This window comes from Narcine bancroftii, chromosome 1 (genome assembly GCF_036971445.1).
Source record: "Narcine bancroftii isolate sNarBan1 chromosome 1, sNarBan1.hap1, whole genome shotgun sequence".
NCBI lineage: Eukaryota > Metazoa > Chordata > Chondrichthyes > Torpediniformes > Narcinidae > Narcine > Narcine bancroftii.
Genome location: NC_091469.1, coordinates 393,131,373 through 393,144,594, shown reverse-complemented (window position 1 = coordinate 393,144,594; position 13,222 = coordinate 393,131,373). Strand labels below are relative to the sequence as shown.

General features: G+C 43.2%; 1 protein-coding gene across 4 annotated transcripts in view; it reads left to right on the top strand.

Moving 5' to 3' along the window:
• LOC138751430 (cytoplasmic dynein 1 intermediate chain 1) overlaps positions 1-13,222 on the top strand; it is a 245,354-nt gene that overhangs the window by 123,761 nt on the left and 108,371 nt on the right. For all 4 annotated transcript variants that reach the window (XM_069913678.1, XM_069913677.1, XM_069913679.1 and 1 more), the window contains exon 7: positions 8,433-8,519. In XM_069913678.1, coding sequence (XP_069769779.1) covers positions 8,433-8,519 — 87 coding nt within the window. The remainder of the gene's footprint in view (positions 1-8,432; positions 8,520-13,222) is intronic.

Here is a 13,222-nt window from a genome sequence, read left to right as displayed (position 1 = left end):
TGGGTTTTTCCTCCTTTGTCTTTTGTCAGTGAGGTGGGCTCTGCGGTCTTCTTCAAAGGAGGTTGCTGCCCGCCGAACTGTGAGGCGCCAAGCTGCACGGTTTGAGGTGATATCAGCACACTTGCGGTGGTCAATGTGGTAGGCACCAAGAGATTTCTTTAGGCAGTCCTTGTACCTCTTCTTTGGTGCACCTCTGTCACAGTGGCCACGGTCGCCATATAACACGATCTTGGGAAGGCGATGGTCCTCCATTCTGGAGACGTGACCTACCCAGCGCAGTTGGATTTTCAGCAGCGTGGATTCGATGTTATCCAGGATATGGGGAACAACATCGCTTTACGAAATGTTTGTTTGTTTTGTTAGCCGCCTTAATAAAATGTACAGTATTTTATAATTGTTTTTGAGTTAATTCTGCAGTTTGAATATATTAGAATGTAGATCTTGTTTTGATGTGATGTGATCACTGCCTTGACTCCATATTCTTTTTATTTCCTCTGTTCCCTTCATCAAAAAACTATTGATCTCAGTTGAATGCACATCTCTGCTTTTTGTGAGAGTTCTATACTTAGCAATCCATTGAGTTAAAAGAGATTCCTAACATTTCTCTCCTGAATCATCTGGCTTAAGCATTAAGGTTGTTCCTTTTTTCCTGTATTCCAGACTCTCAGTCAATAGAAAAAGTTGCTTCCTTATTTTTTTTATTCCTCTATACTGCCCTGGACCATTTTCCCCTTGAAGTATTGAAAGATGGGTAGTCCAACTTGTCCACATCTTCCTCCCTTCCCCCACCACCCATCAGGCAGCATGAATCGTGAAGGCATAAATTTAAAGTGGACTACGAGAACTCTGGAACAGCAACATAGTTTGAGTGCAGCCACCAGAATTGTGCTTAATCTGACCAAGTGCAATTCATTAGGAAACATCTATCAATTCCAAGATGCCATCTCATTTATTTTGGAACTGGGATAACTTTATTGTGAGGAAAATGCGATTTAATCTAATGACAGGTATAGTGGTAGAGTGCTACCATCAGGAGGAGTTGGATACAGAGTGTGTCCCACCTTGGGAATGCTGCTGCATCTTGGGCAGATTCAAGATAGAGGCCTCCACATGAGGTCTGGTCTGTGTGTGCTCTGTCTTAAGCTATTTGCTTTCGTTAATAAATCTAACTGTTTGAAAATAACCCAAATTTCTTTATTGTAATAAAGAAACATCACAACAAGGTTAAAGGATTTTTATTATACATGTTCATGTGTCTTAATTGAGGGGGCTGCAGATATGGGATCTCATTCAAAAGAAAAATGAATCACCAACACTGAAATGAATGCAAGGACAAATTTTCAAAGAGAAAGGGACTTGGAGGCCATTTAATTGAGGTCTTCTCATTAGTTGAGCAAAAAATTGCAGCAGATATCCAAAAGATCAAACTCGGCAATGTTTTGGGTTGTGTTGAGCAGGTTGAAGTTGCAGTTTTGTTGAATGCTAATTTCTTGATTGGCAAAAGATTGGTGAAATCCAGAGTAGATCCTTTGCAGTCGGAATCAGGGGAATATATAATGGGGAATAAGGAAATGGCAGACCAATTAAATTCTTACTTTAGATCTGTTTTTTCAAGAGAGGATACAAATAACTTTCCAAGGATGTTGGGAAACATAGATGTTGGGAAACATAATGTGGAAACTAATGCAAGGGAGGAACTGAAAGAAATCAGTATCTCTAAGGATATGGTCTTGGGGAAATTGATGGGATTGAATGCAGATAAATCCCTAGGGCCTGATAATCTACATCCTAGGGTACTCAAGGAAGTGGCCATTCAGATAGCAAATGCTTTAAGAATTATTTTCCAGAACTCTATAGACTCAGGATCAGTACCCATGAATTGGAGGGTAGCTAATGTTACCCCACTATTTAAAAAGGGGGGGGGGGTAGAGAAAAAACAGGGAATTATAGGCCGGTGAGCCTTATATCAGTAGTGGGCAAAATGATGGAATCCATTATTAAGGATGTAATAGCGGAGCATATGATTAGCAGAGAAGGGATCGGACAGAGTCAACATGGATTTACAAAAGGTAAATCGTGCTTGACAAATCTATTGGAATTCTTTGAGATGGTGACAGGTGAAATAGATGGGGGAGAGCCAGTGGATGTGGTGTACCTGGACTTATAAAAGGCCTTCGATAAGGTCCCGCACAAACGACTGACTTATAAAATCAAGGCTCATGGGATTGGGGGCAAGGTATTGATGTGGATTGAGAACTGGCTGGCAGTTAGAAGACAGAGAGTTGGGATAAATGGCTCGTTTTCTGAATGGCAGGCGGTGACCAGTGGGGTGCCACAGGGATCTGTACTGGGACCCCAGCTGTTCACAATTTACATTAATGATCTGGATGAGGGGATTTGATGTAATATCTCCAAATTTGCAGATGACACTAAGTTAGGAGGGGTTGTGTGCACGTAAGAGGGGGTCAGGAAGCTCCAGTGTGATTTGGATAAATTGAGGGACTGGGCAGATACATGGTAAATGCACTACAATGTGGATAAATGTGAGGTTATCCACTTTGGTAATACAAACCGGAGGGCAGATTACTATTTGAATGGCAATAGATTAAGAGATGGGGAAGTGCAAAGAGACCTAGGGGTACTTGTACACCAGTCTCTGAAGGTGAGCATGCAGGTACAGCAGGCGGTTAAAAAGGCATATGGTATGTTGGTCTTCATATCAAGAGGGTTTGAGTATAGGAACAAGGATATCTTACTGCAGCTGTACAGGGCCTTGGTGAGACCACACCTGGAGTATTGTGTGCAGTTTTGGTCACCTTATCTAAGGAAGGATGTTCTTGCAGAGACGATTCACCAGGCTGATACCTGGAATGGCAGGAATGACTTATGAGGAAAGATTGCGCAAATTGGGATTGTACTCGCTGGAGTTTAGAAGATTGAGAGGGGATCTCATAGAGACATATAAAATTCTGGCAGGACTGGACAGAATGGATGCAGATAGGATGTTTCCAATGATGGGAAAATCCAGAACCCAGGGCCATGGTTTGAGGATAATAGGCAAACCATTTAGGACCGAGATGAGGAGGAATTTCTTTACCGAGAGGGTTATGAATCTGTGGAATTCATTGCCACAGAGGGCAGTAGAGGCAGGTTCATTAAATATATTTAAGAGGGAATTAGATATTTTTCTTCAGTATAAGGGTATTAAAGGTTATGGAGGGACGGGATACTGAACTTTAAGATCAGCCATGATCTCGTTGAATGGCGGAGCAGCCTCGAAGGGTCGAATGACCTACTCCTGCTCCTACCTTCTATGTTTCTATGTTTCTAAAAGCAAGTTTTCTTAGAATTGAAAATTAAAGGATCTAAAATTTAGGTTCCTCTTTATCAGCCAGAATAAATGCTTTTATTAGGCCAGATTTATTGAAAGGAAGATAATTAAATGGCAGCAATGTCAGTGGAAATAAGGTGCTATGAAAGTGGCAAACCATTCTACAGGTACTCTCCGACTTAGGACCATAATTGTGACCGAAGAATTGGACGTATCTTGAAATGGACCCAAGTCAGAATTTTTCCTGCGCACATGGAGTACCGAAGTCTTAAAGCAAACTTTTTAATCACGTCTTGTATTTGACAAAATAAAATAGGGATTCAGGGCATGTAAGAGCCAAAATGTGTGTACTTGCCTTGTTAGTCAGTGTCCTGGCGTCTATAGGCTGGGCATGGCCATCTTGATTCCTGTGTGCATGCACGAGACTTTGGTTGGCATGTGTGGTGGGTTCACATGGTGGAGTTTGGTGCACATGCGAGAGTTAAGCGCCCTGACGGTTTTGAATTTGCGCCCTCAACTCGTGCAGCAACAACTGAACTCCGATAGGCGAACCCACCATGCATGTGCCAACCGAACTCCAATATGCGAACCCACCATGCATGCGCCAACTGAAGACTCGCACAAGCGCACAGGAATCAAGATTGCCGCACCCAGCCTATGGACCCCAATATGCCAACGAACAAGATAAGTATGTACATTTTGGCTCTTGCATGCACTGTATCTCTTATAGTTTGTCAAATACAACATAAACCATGTAAATTCTATATTTTTTAAAAATTGAGCCGTAAGTGCGGATGGACGTAAGTCACATAGGTCACAAGTCGGAGAGTACCTGTATACCAATGGCTTTGCTGCAAAACTGCACCTCACTCTTAATGCCTGATTTTTTTTTAATGGCTAATATTCCTCTATTTGTATATTAATTGTCTATTAAAATCACCATATGACCACCAGTCATTTTTCTTGTTTATTGAGTTATCAGCTTTATGTGGGGACACCCACTTTTAGATTATGAATCATTTCATGAAATTCTTTTCTTCCTTCACAATTTTTCTCTCTATTCAATCTTTTTCCACCTCCCATCTGTTTCCATAAATTACTTGGCATTGATACTTTTTAAAAATATTCTATTTAAGTTTTAAGAAAATACTCAATATAGGGCTCAATTAATGTAATAACAATAATATATTAAATATAAAATCATAGAAAAACATTCATAAAGACTGGGGAAAAAAAGGAGAGTCCCTCTTCTCCCAGTGGCCCCTCCCCAGATTTGAAAGAAAAAGGGACAGGCACCAGAGAATAGAGGTAGATAAAAAGAAAGAAAATAGAAAAGACAACAGGAACAAGATTTGACATCTCAGAGTCACATCATTTTAAAAGTGTTAAAATTCTAATAAGGAGTATACTAATTGAAAAATATTAAAATAAATTATTCAATCTGGGCATTTACATAATCTAAATAAGGTTGCCAAATTTCAACAAACATACTACATCTATTCCTAAGACTATAAGTAATCTTCTCAAGGGGAATACAACTTTGCACTTCCATGTACCAACAATCATTGTGAAGTAGGGAATCAGGTTTCCATGTTACCACTATACATTTCCTGGCAACTGACAAAAATTGTAATAAATTTAGATTTACTTTGAGAGAAGTTAACTTTTATAACTGCTAAATTCCTCAGAAGAAACAATTCTGGGTCTAGAGAGAAGTTCACCCTCACAATTTTTGTCAACACTTTCCCTCAATTCTATCCAAAAGGGTCTTAATTTCATGCATAACCAGATGGAATGTAAAAAGGTACCAAAAACTATACCACATCTATCTGAAAATTCTGGTTTAATTTTATGTATATTTTGAGGTGTGAGGTATAATTGGTGCAGAAAATTACAATGAACCAGTCTATATTTAGAATTAATTAAGGTAGTCTTACTATCTACACATACATCTGACCAGCATTGTGGATCAATTACAATGCCCAAATCCAATTTCCCATCTCTCCCGTAATCTATGTAGTCCAGAATTTGGGCTTTGTTCTTGGATGAGCAATATGTTTGAGCACATTGGTGAGATTATTAATGGTCCCCACTTTTCCTGCAGAAAAGATCACAATTGGAGATAGCAGAAGAATGTGTTGTTGGGTAAATTATATTTAAGTCTGTCAAAAGACATAAATCGCCTCTGCTGATCATAACCATCTTCAATGCAACTAATGTCATGTTGGTACCAGGTGGCCAAGATTCTATTACCCAAAGTCATGGGTATTAAACTGTTTTGAGATAGAGGCGTCTTTGAGGATAATCCCTCTTTGAATCCCTCAAATTGTTTAATTTTATCCCAAATATAAATTACATGTTTCAATAATGGGTTATTTGTTTTCCTTTTTAATTAATTTAAAATTCCATTTATAAATAAATTCTTTTGCCATCTCCTTTACTTTAAATATTTTTATTCGTTTTATCATGTAAATGTTAAAGGTGCATGAGAACAAAATAGAATATTAACGCCTTATAGAATAATACTGATGAAATTGTAACCTATGTTACATTAAAAAAAAAATGGGGGGAGAAAAAAACACATTAAACTCCTTTCCTACCATGCGAAAGTCAATTATAGCCCAGGAAGGAATCGCCTCATTTTTTTAAAAAAACAGCAACAAAACAAATTTATGCAGCTAAATAATATTTTTTTAAAAATCTAGTAATTTTAACCCACCCAATTTATAACCCCAAGTCACTTTAACCATGGAAATTCTAGAAACTTTGCCTGACCAAAGGAATGAACAAATATGTCCATGAAGAATTTTTAAAAAATTATTAGGTAGTGGGATATGTAAGGATTGGGGAAAAAAGTATTGAAGTCTTGGCATTATCTTAATTTTTATACAATTTACTCTTCCCAATAATGTGATGGCAAGTTTACCCACTAATGTAGGTCTTTCTCAATTTTATGCAGCAAGAGGAGATAATTAAGGTTATATATGCCATTCAAATTACTATTAAAGTTAATCCCCAAACTCTTCATATCAAATGTGGCCCAATTAAACTGACTGCCATATTAATATTGGATATAGTCTTTGCCTAAAGGTAAAATCTCACTCTTGTTCCAGTTTATTTTATATCCAGAGACTTTCTCATAATTATCCAGTATGGTCTTAAGGGCATTGATTCCTATTATGAATTGCCCTCTTCCTCTGTCATCCATTTTTTTTTAAACATCTTTAGTCATGTTAGTTAAAAAGATTTAACGTTTTGTCTGGATGTTAAGTTCAAGATATCATTCTGATCCACAACCATTCTGTTTGATGTGCTGCCACCTTTCCGTTATATCCTTGCATGCTGGCAGGGAGGATGCGGGGCATTCTTTTCTTCAAATGCTCTGTTCCCATAATTCACTGCTTAAAAATGTCTTCATGCATCATTTACTGTTCATAATATGATTTCTCCTGTGATGCTCCTGTGAAGCTTGTAGTGAATGACTACTTGGTGAAATATTCAATGTACAGATGGTTCACCATTTGCTTCTGTTTGCTTATTACTTGACATCTGTTGTAGTTTCAGTCTGTATTTGCTGTTGACTCCTGTTTTTTTTTTGCCCCTTCACCCCCTCTCCAACTTTGGCAGGGAGCAGGTTGTTCTTCTATGTCCTTCCAGATTACCTGGTCTCATTATTGCTTTACTTTGCAGTATTATGCCTTTCTCATTTTAATCTCTCATATAATTTCTTTCACTTCCTTCCTATCACAGGCAATTGTGTATTTGCCTCTTACCTTCTACCCACCAAACACCTTTCCCACAATCCCCCATTTCTCCTCCTGTACACTTGGAGTCTGATATTTATTTTGGACTTCTTCTTTCTTTTTCTTTGGCTTGGCTTCGCGGACGAAGATTTATGGAGGGGTAATATCCACGTCAGCTGCAGGCTCGTTTGTGGCTGACAAGTCCGATGCGGGACAGGCAGACACGGTTGCAGCGATTGCAAGGGAAAATTGGTGGGTTGGGGTTCGGTGTTGGGTTTTTCCTCCTTTGTCTTTTGTCAGTGAGGTGGGCTCTGCGGTCTTCTTCAAAGGAGGTTGCTGCCCGCCGAACTGTGAGGTGCCAAGATGCACGGTTTGAGGCGAGATCAGCCCACTGGCGATGGTCAATGTGGCAGGCACCAAGAGCTTTCTTTAGGCAGTTCTTGTACCTCTTCTTTGGTGCACCTCTGTCTTGGTGACCAGTGGAGAGCTCACCATATAACACGATCTTGGGAAGGCGATGGTCCTCCATTCTGGAGGCATGACCTACCCAGCGCAGTTGGATCTTCAGCAGCATGGATTCGATGCTGTCGGCCTCTGCCATCTCGAGTTGCTCCAATGAATGTTGAGGAGGGTAGAGCGGAGACAACGCTGGTGGAAGCGTTCTAGGAGACGTAGGTGATGCTGGTAAAGGACCCATGATTCGGAGCCGAACAGGAGTGTGGGTATGACAACGGCTCTGTATACGCTAATATTTGTGAGGTTTTTCAGTTGGTTGTTTTTTCAGACTCTTTTCCAAAGGCGCTATTTGCCTTGGCGAGTCTGTTGTCTATCTCGTTGTCGATCCTTGCATCCGATGAAATGGTGCAGCTGAGATAGGTAAACTGGTTGACCGTTTTGAGTTTTGTGTGCCCGATGGAGATGTGGGGGGGCTGGTAGTCATGGTGGGGTGCTGGCTGATGGAGGACCTCAGTTTTCTTCAGGCTGACTTCCAGGCCAAACATTTTAGCAGTTTCTGCAAAACAGGACGTCAAGCGCTGAAGAGCTGCCCATTCAGAGCCAGCTCTTCAGCTCTATTTTGGACTGAGAGCCAACTCTCAATCCTTTCAACAGGTGACAGACCTAAAACAATAACTGTTCTTTAGTGGATCTAAGGATTAGGTTATCCTTTCAGGCTTGCTCTGAAGTTATCACTTAAGTTGTTAACCTTTGTTCCCATAGTTTTGGTTAAACAATCACCTTTTGCGACTTGCTGCCTCAGATTCTGTTCACTTTGCTCTTAAATGCAGAAAAATTCATAGGTGAAATGGACAAAATGAACAGACCCAAGTGATCATTTTTTTTTTCATCTTTTCTTGCAGAAGATGAAGATGATGAGATGCCTGAACTGAACGTTGGATTCGAATCTGAGGTTGAGAGCCAAGATTCGAAAGCTGAAAGTAAAGAAGGTTGGTCACTATTATGTTTGTGAAATCTATTAGACCTAATTTCAATTTCTATATGATTTTCGAGGACATTTGAAAGTTAACTATGTTGCTGCAGAATTAATGCCATATCTCTGTCAAACCAAATAAAGTGCCCCAGGTTTCTTTGATGATTATATTGAACTTGTAATTTCATGTCCAATCATCCTAGCGTGGACTAACACAGCCACAGGTCCTTCAGAGCATGTGTCCACTGAACGTGATGCCTGAGTTAAATTAAAACTTTGATGCTTGCATGTGATTTATATTGATCGATAAAATTTTCAGGATCTGTTCATTCAGAAAGTTTCTTGTATAATAATCAAATCATTGAGTCATAATGCCAATGGTATTAATTCATCAGTTATAATGTACTTGGCAACAGCTTCTTTGATAATACTTGTTAATGCTGAGGGTGTGAGATTGTGATGTTGAGGACAAAAAAGATCAATCATCATATCTGCAAAACTTTTTCAACAGACTTAAAAAGTAATTCATCCAGGATTAACATAGAGTTATATCAAGTGATTATGAGATACAATGAAGAAAAGGTAAACCTTCTGGATTCTCAAGAAATAATGTGTGTGTCAGGGTTTTGGATGAACATTATGCAGCACATTTTTTATTTTATCCATTGAAGAGCTCCCTTCATGCTAGTGCAAAGCAAAATAGCAGCAGTGATAAATGAATTTCAGTGTAAATGTCTTCCGTGCTGGGTAACATCTGTTTTGAGTTGAGTTCATGCCCCTGTGTTAACTCCTGTATTAACACCTTCTGGCAGGGGAGAGCACTGCATGATGGCTAAATTATTAGTGTACTATACCAGTCTAAAATAAAACCATGGGCAGTGATGTGTACTAACATTTTTCTTGTCAAAATGTTTTTGTTATGAAAGAACCATGGTATCTGGGGGAGAAATCAGATCTTGTTATGGGAGCACAAAGAAGAAAATGAGCACCTGCAATGTCACCACTGACCACATTATGATCACATTTTTAGCATTAATGAAAACACTTTCCAAAAAAAATTAAATTATAAATTGTGATAGTACGGATTCTATCACCAATGTGTATATGAACAGATGGTAGTGTAGGATGACTGTGATTGGCTGAGAACATACCCACACCTACTGGCAGGTCTTAAAGGATTGCTCCTAGCCAGACCAGGTCATTCTGGACTGATCGACCTACTTGTGATATGCTCCAGTCTTTTAGTTAATAAAAGCCTTGGTTTGGATCAATAAGTCTTTGGTTCTTTCGACACGCTCTACAATGTTATTAACTAAAAAATTTTGAAGGATGGAGCGTATGCTACGGCTGGAACGTCTCGACATCAACCCACAATCAGCCTTGAATGACTTTAAGCACTGGGTGAGATGCTTCGAAACATACTTACAGCTCTCTGACCCTGCAGTGATAGATGACAGCCATCGACTACTAATATTGATGACTACAGTGTCCCTGAGAGTCTACCAGAGCATCCAGGACGTGACCACTTACGCCGCAGCCATGAAGGTGCTGAAAGGGCTCCACGAGCGACCGGTGAACAGGGTCTATGCTCGGTACAAACGCAACAAGGAGGCAACAGCCCGGTGAGTCCTGTAGAGCTTATATTCAGGCACTAAGGGCAATGGGCAGGGACTGTGCTTGCACAGACAGAACTGCTGCAGAGACCACAGACAATCTCATTCGGGATGCCTATGTGGCCGGGGTTTGATCAAATGAGGTGAGGCAGCGCCTGCTAGAGCACGGGGGAGAAAACCTAGCGGACATGATCCGGATCGCAGAGACAATGGAGGCTGCGGTCTTAAGTATGGACGTGTACTCTCAGGGCTGGACCCCACGCTCTGATGTGAGTAGGATCCCCTCCCTCTACCCTACTACTCCCCGGCACACCGACAGCCTGTCGGATGCCGCTACGCTGCCTAATGCAACCCCAAAGTGTTATTTCTGCGGGAGGAAAAAGCACAGCAGGTCCCAGTGCCTGGCAAGAAAAGCCAGGTGCCAGAAGTGCCTTAAAATGGGCCACTTTGTTGTAGTCTGTTGCTCCAAAATGGCTGCCATCAAACACAGTGCCTCGTGTGAAGCCCAGTCGCCACCCTCCCATTGAAACACTTCTTCCGACCAGGGACCTGCCACTGCCATCACCGCTGAGCCCGCCACCACTGAGCCCGCCACCGCTGAGCCCGCCACCGCCAAGCCCGCTACCGCCACTGCCGACCGGGACTCGCCGCAGCTGCCGACCAGGGACCCGCCACACCCGCCACTGCTGCTGACCGGGGACCCGCCACACCCACCGCTGCTACAGACCAGGGACCCACCGCCGATGACTGACTGACCCACCGCCGACAGCAAGCAGCAACCCCCAACACTTACCGTTAACTGGCCGACACCCCCAGCAGACTGCAGGCAGCAACACCAACTCCTTGACACTGTCTTTTCAGGCCCAACTGTTTGAATGACATCATCACGCAGGACTCCACTGTCCCCATTACGAGTCTCTGCATCAGTAACCCTAGACCAGGACTTCCCCCATCCCCTCACAAAAGCAATGGAACTGATTAAAATGCATGGACACTATACCAATTGCTTATTTGACTAGGGGTCAACTGACAGTTTTATCTGCCCAGACCTGACCCACTGTTGCGGACTGGCTATTCTCCCCACTGCCCAGAGGATTTCATTGGTGACCAGATTGCACTCGACTGGGGTAAAGGGGTATTGTATGGCGACCCTGAAAGTCCAGGGCATCACATTCACAGACTTCAAACTATTAGTCCTTCCTCAATTGGGTGCCCCTGCACTACTGGGACTGGATTTTCAGTGCCAGTTTCAAACCGTTTCCCTGTACTTTGGGGGGCCTCACGCTTCACTCTCTGTCTGTAACCACTCCACTTCGGAAGCCTCCTGTCAGCAGCAGCCCAAGCCACCCGCCCCCGCACCCCGGGGCCTCACCTGTAGCCTCTCCATCCTCTTAGTTGCTCCGCCAGCGCTCTTCGTAAACCTCACCCCTAGCTGGAAGCCTATGGCCACCAAAAGCTGGCAATATAGTTACGAACACAGGAAATTAATCACAAGCGAGGTGCACAGACTGCTGGACGAGGGCATTATCGAACCTAGCTCGAGTCCCTGGAGAGCCCAGATGGTGGTTGTTAAAAACGGGGAGAAGCTGCGGATGGTGGTTGACTACAGCCAGACAATCAACTGCTTTACGCTTCTGGATGCGTACCCCCTTCCACGGATCAAGGATATGGTGAATCAGATCGCCCAATACTGCATATTCTCCACCACTGACTTACATTGGGCCTATCACCAGCTCCCGATCCACCGAGAAGATCGACCTTTCACGGCCTTCAAAGCGAATTGGCGGTTGTATCAATTCCTCAGGCTACTCTTTGGGGTCACAAATGGCATCGCGGTCTTCCAGCGGGAAATGGACCAGATGGTGGACCAGAATGAGCTAACTGCTACTTTCCCATATCTGGACAATGTCACCATTTGCGGCCATGACACGGAGGATCATGATGCCAACCTTGACAAATTTTTTCAGACTGTAATTCGGCTGAACTTGACCTACAATTTCGACAGGTGTGTCTTCCGGACCACTCGGCTCGCAATTCTAGGTTGCGTGGTGGAGAATGGGGTGGTCATGTCAGACTCTGACCGCATGCGTCCCTTCATGGACTTTCCCCCACCCCCCACACACACCCAGAAGACACTCAGACGCTGCCTGGACTTTTTCTTCTACTTTGCCCAATGGGTTCCAAACTATGCCGACAAAGCACGGCCACTCATCAAGACCACCTCCTTCCCCCTGTCAACCGAAGCCAGAGCGACCTTAGACCGCATCAAATCGGACATCACTGCTGCAATGCTGCATGCCATCGCCATCGACGAGTCCATCCCGTTCCAAGTCCAGAGCAACGCGTCTGACTTTGATCTGGCAGCCACTTTGAACCAGGCCGGCTAGTTGTCACCTTCTCCAGAACCCTCCAGGGTCCTGAGAGCTGACACTCCTCTGTCGAGAAGGAGGCCCAGGCCATAGTCGAAGCATTATGTCGTTGGCAACACTACCTCACTGGCAGGCGCTTTACACTGCTGACCGACCAACTCATGGTCTCCTTCATGTTTAGCAATACCCAGTGAGGTAAGATCAAGAATGACAAAATCTCCACCTTTAATTATGACATACTGTATCAGCCTGGTAAACTTAACGACCCGCCAGATGCGCTCTCCAGGGGAACTTGCGCCAACATACAACTGGACAGGTTGCAGAGACTCCACGAAGAGCTCTGTCATCCAGGGGACATTAGATTCGCATACTTTGTCAAAGCTCGCAACCTGCCCTACACGGTCGAGGAGATTCGCTCCATGACCCGAGCCTGCCCGGTGTGCTCTCAGTGCAAGCCCCACTTCTTCCATCCGGAGAACACCAACGTCATCAAAGCAATCCGCCCCTTTGAGCGTCTCAACGTGGAATTCAAGGGGCCCCTACCGTCGACCAACCGTAATACCTACACCCTTACAGCCGTCGACGAGTACTCCCGCTTCCCGTTCGCTGTGCCTTGTCGGACATGACGGCCTCTTCCGTCATAGAGGCCCTGCACAGCATCTTTGCCATTTTTGGGTACCCCAGTTATATCCACATTGACAGTGGGTCCTCATTTATGAGCGCAGAGCTGCAGCAGT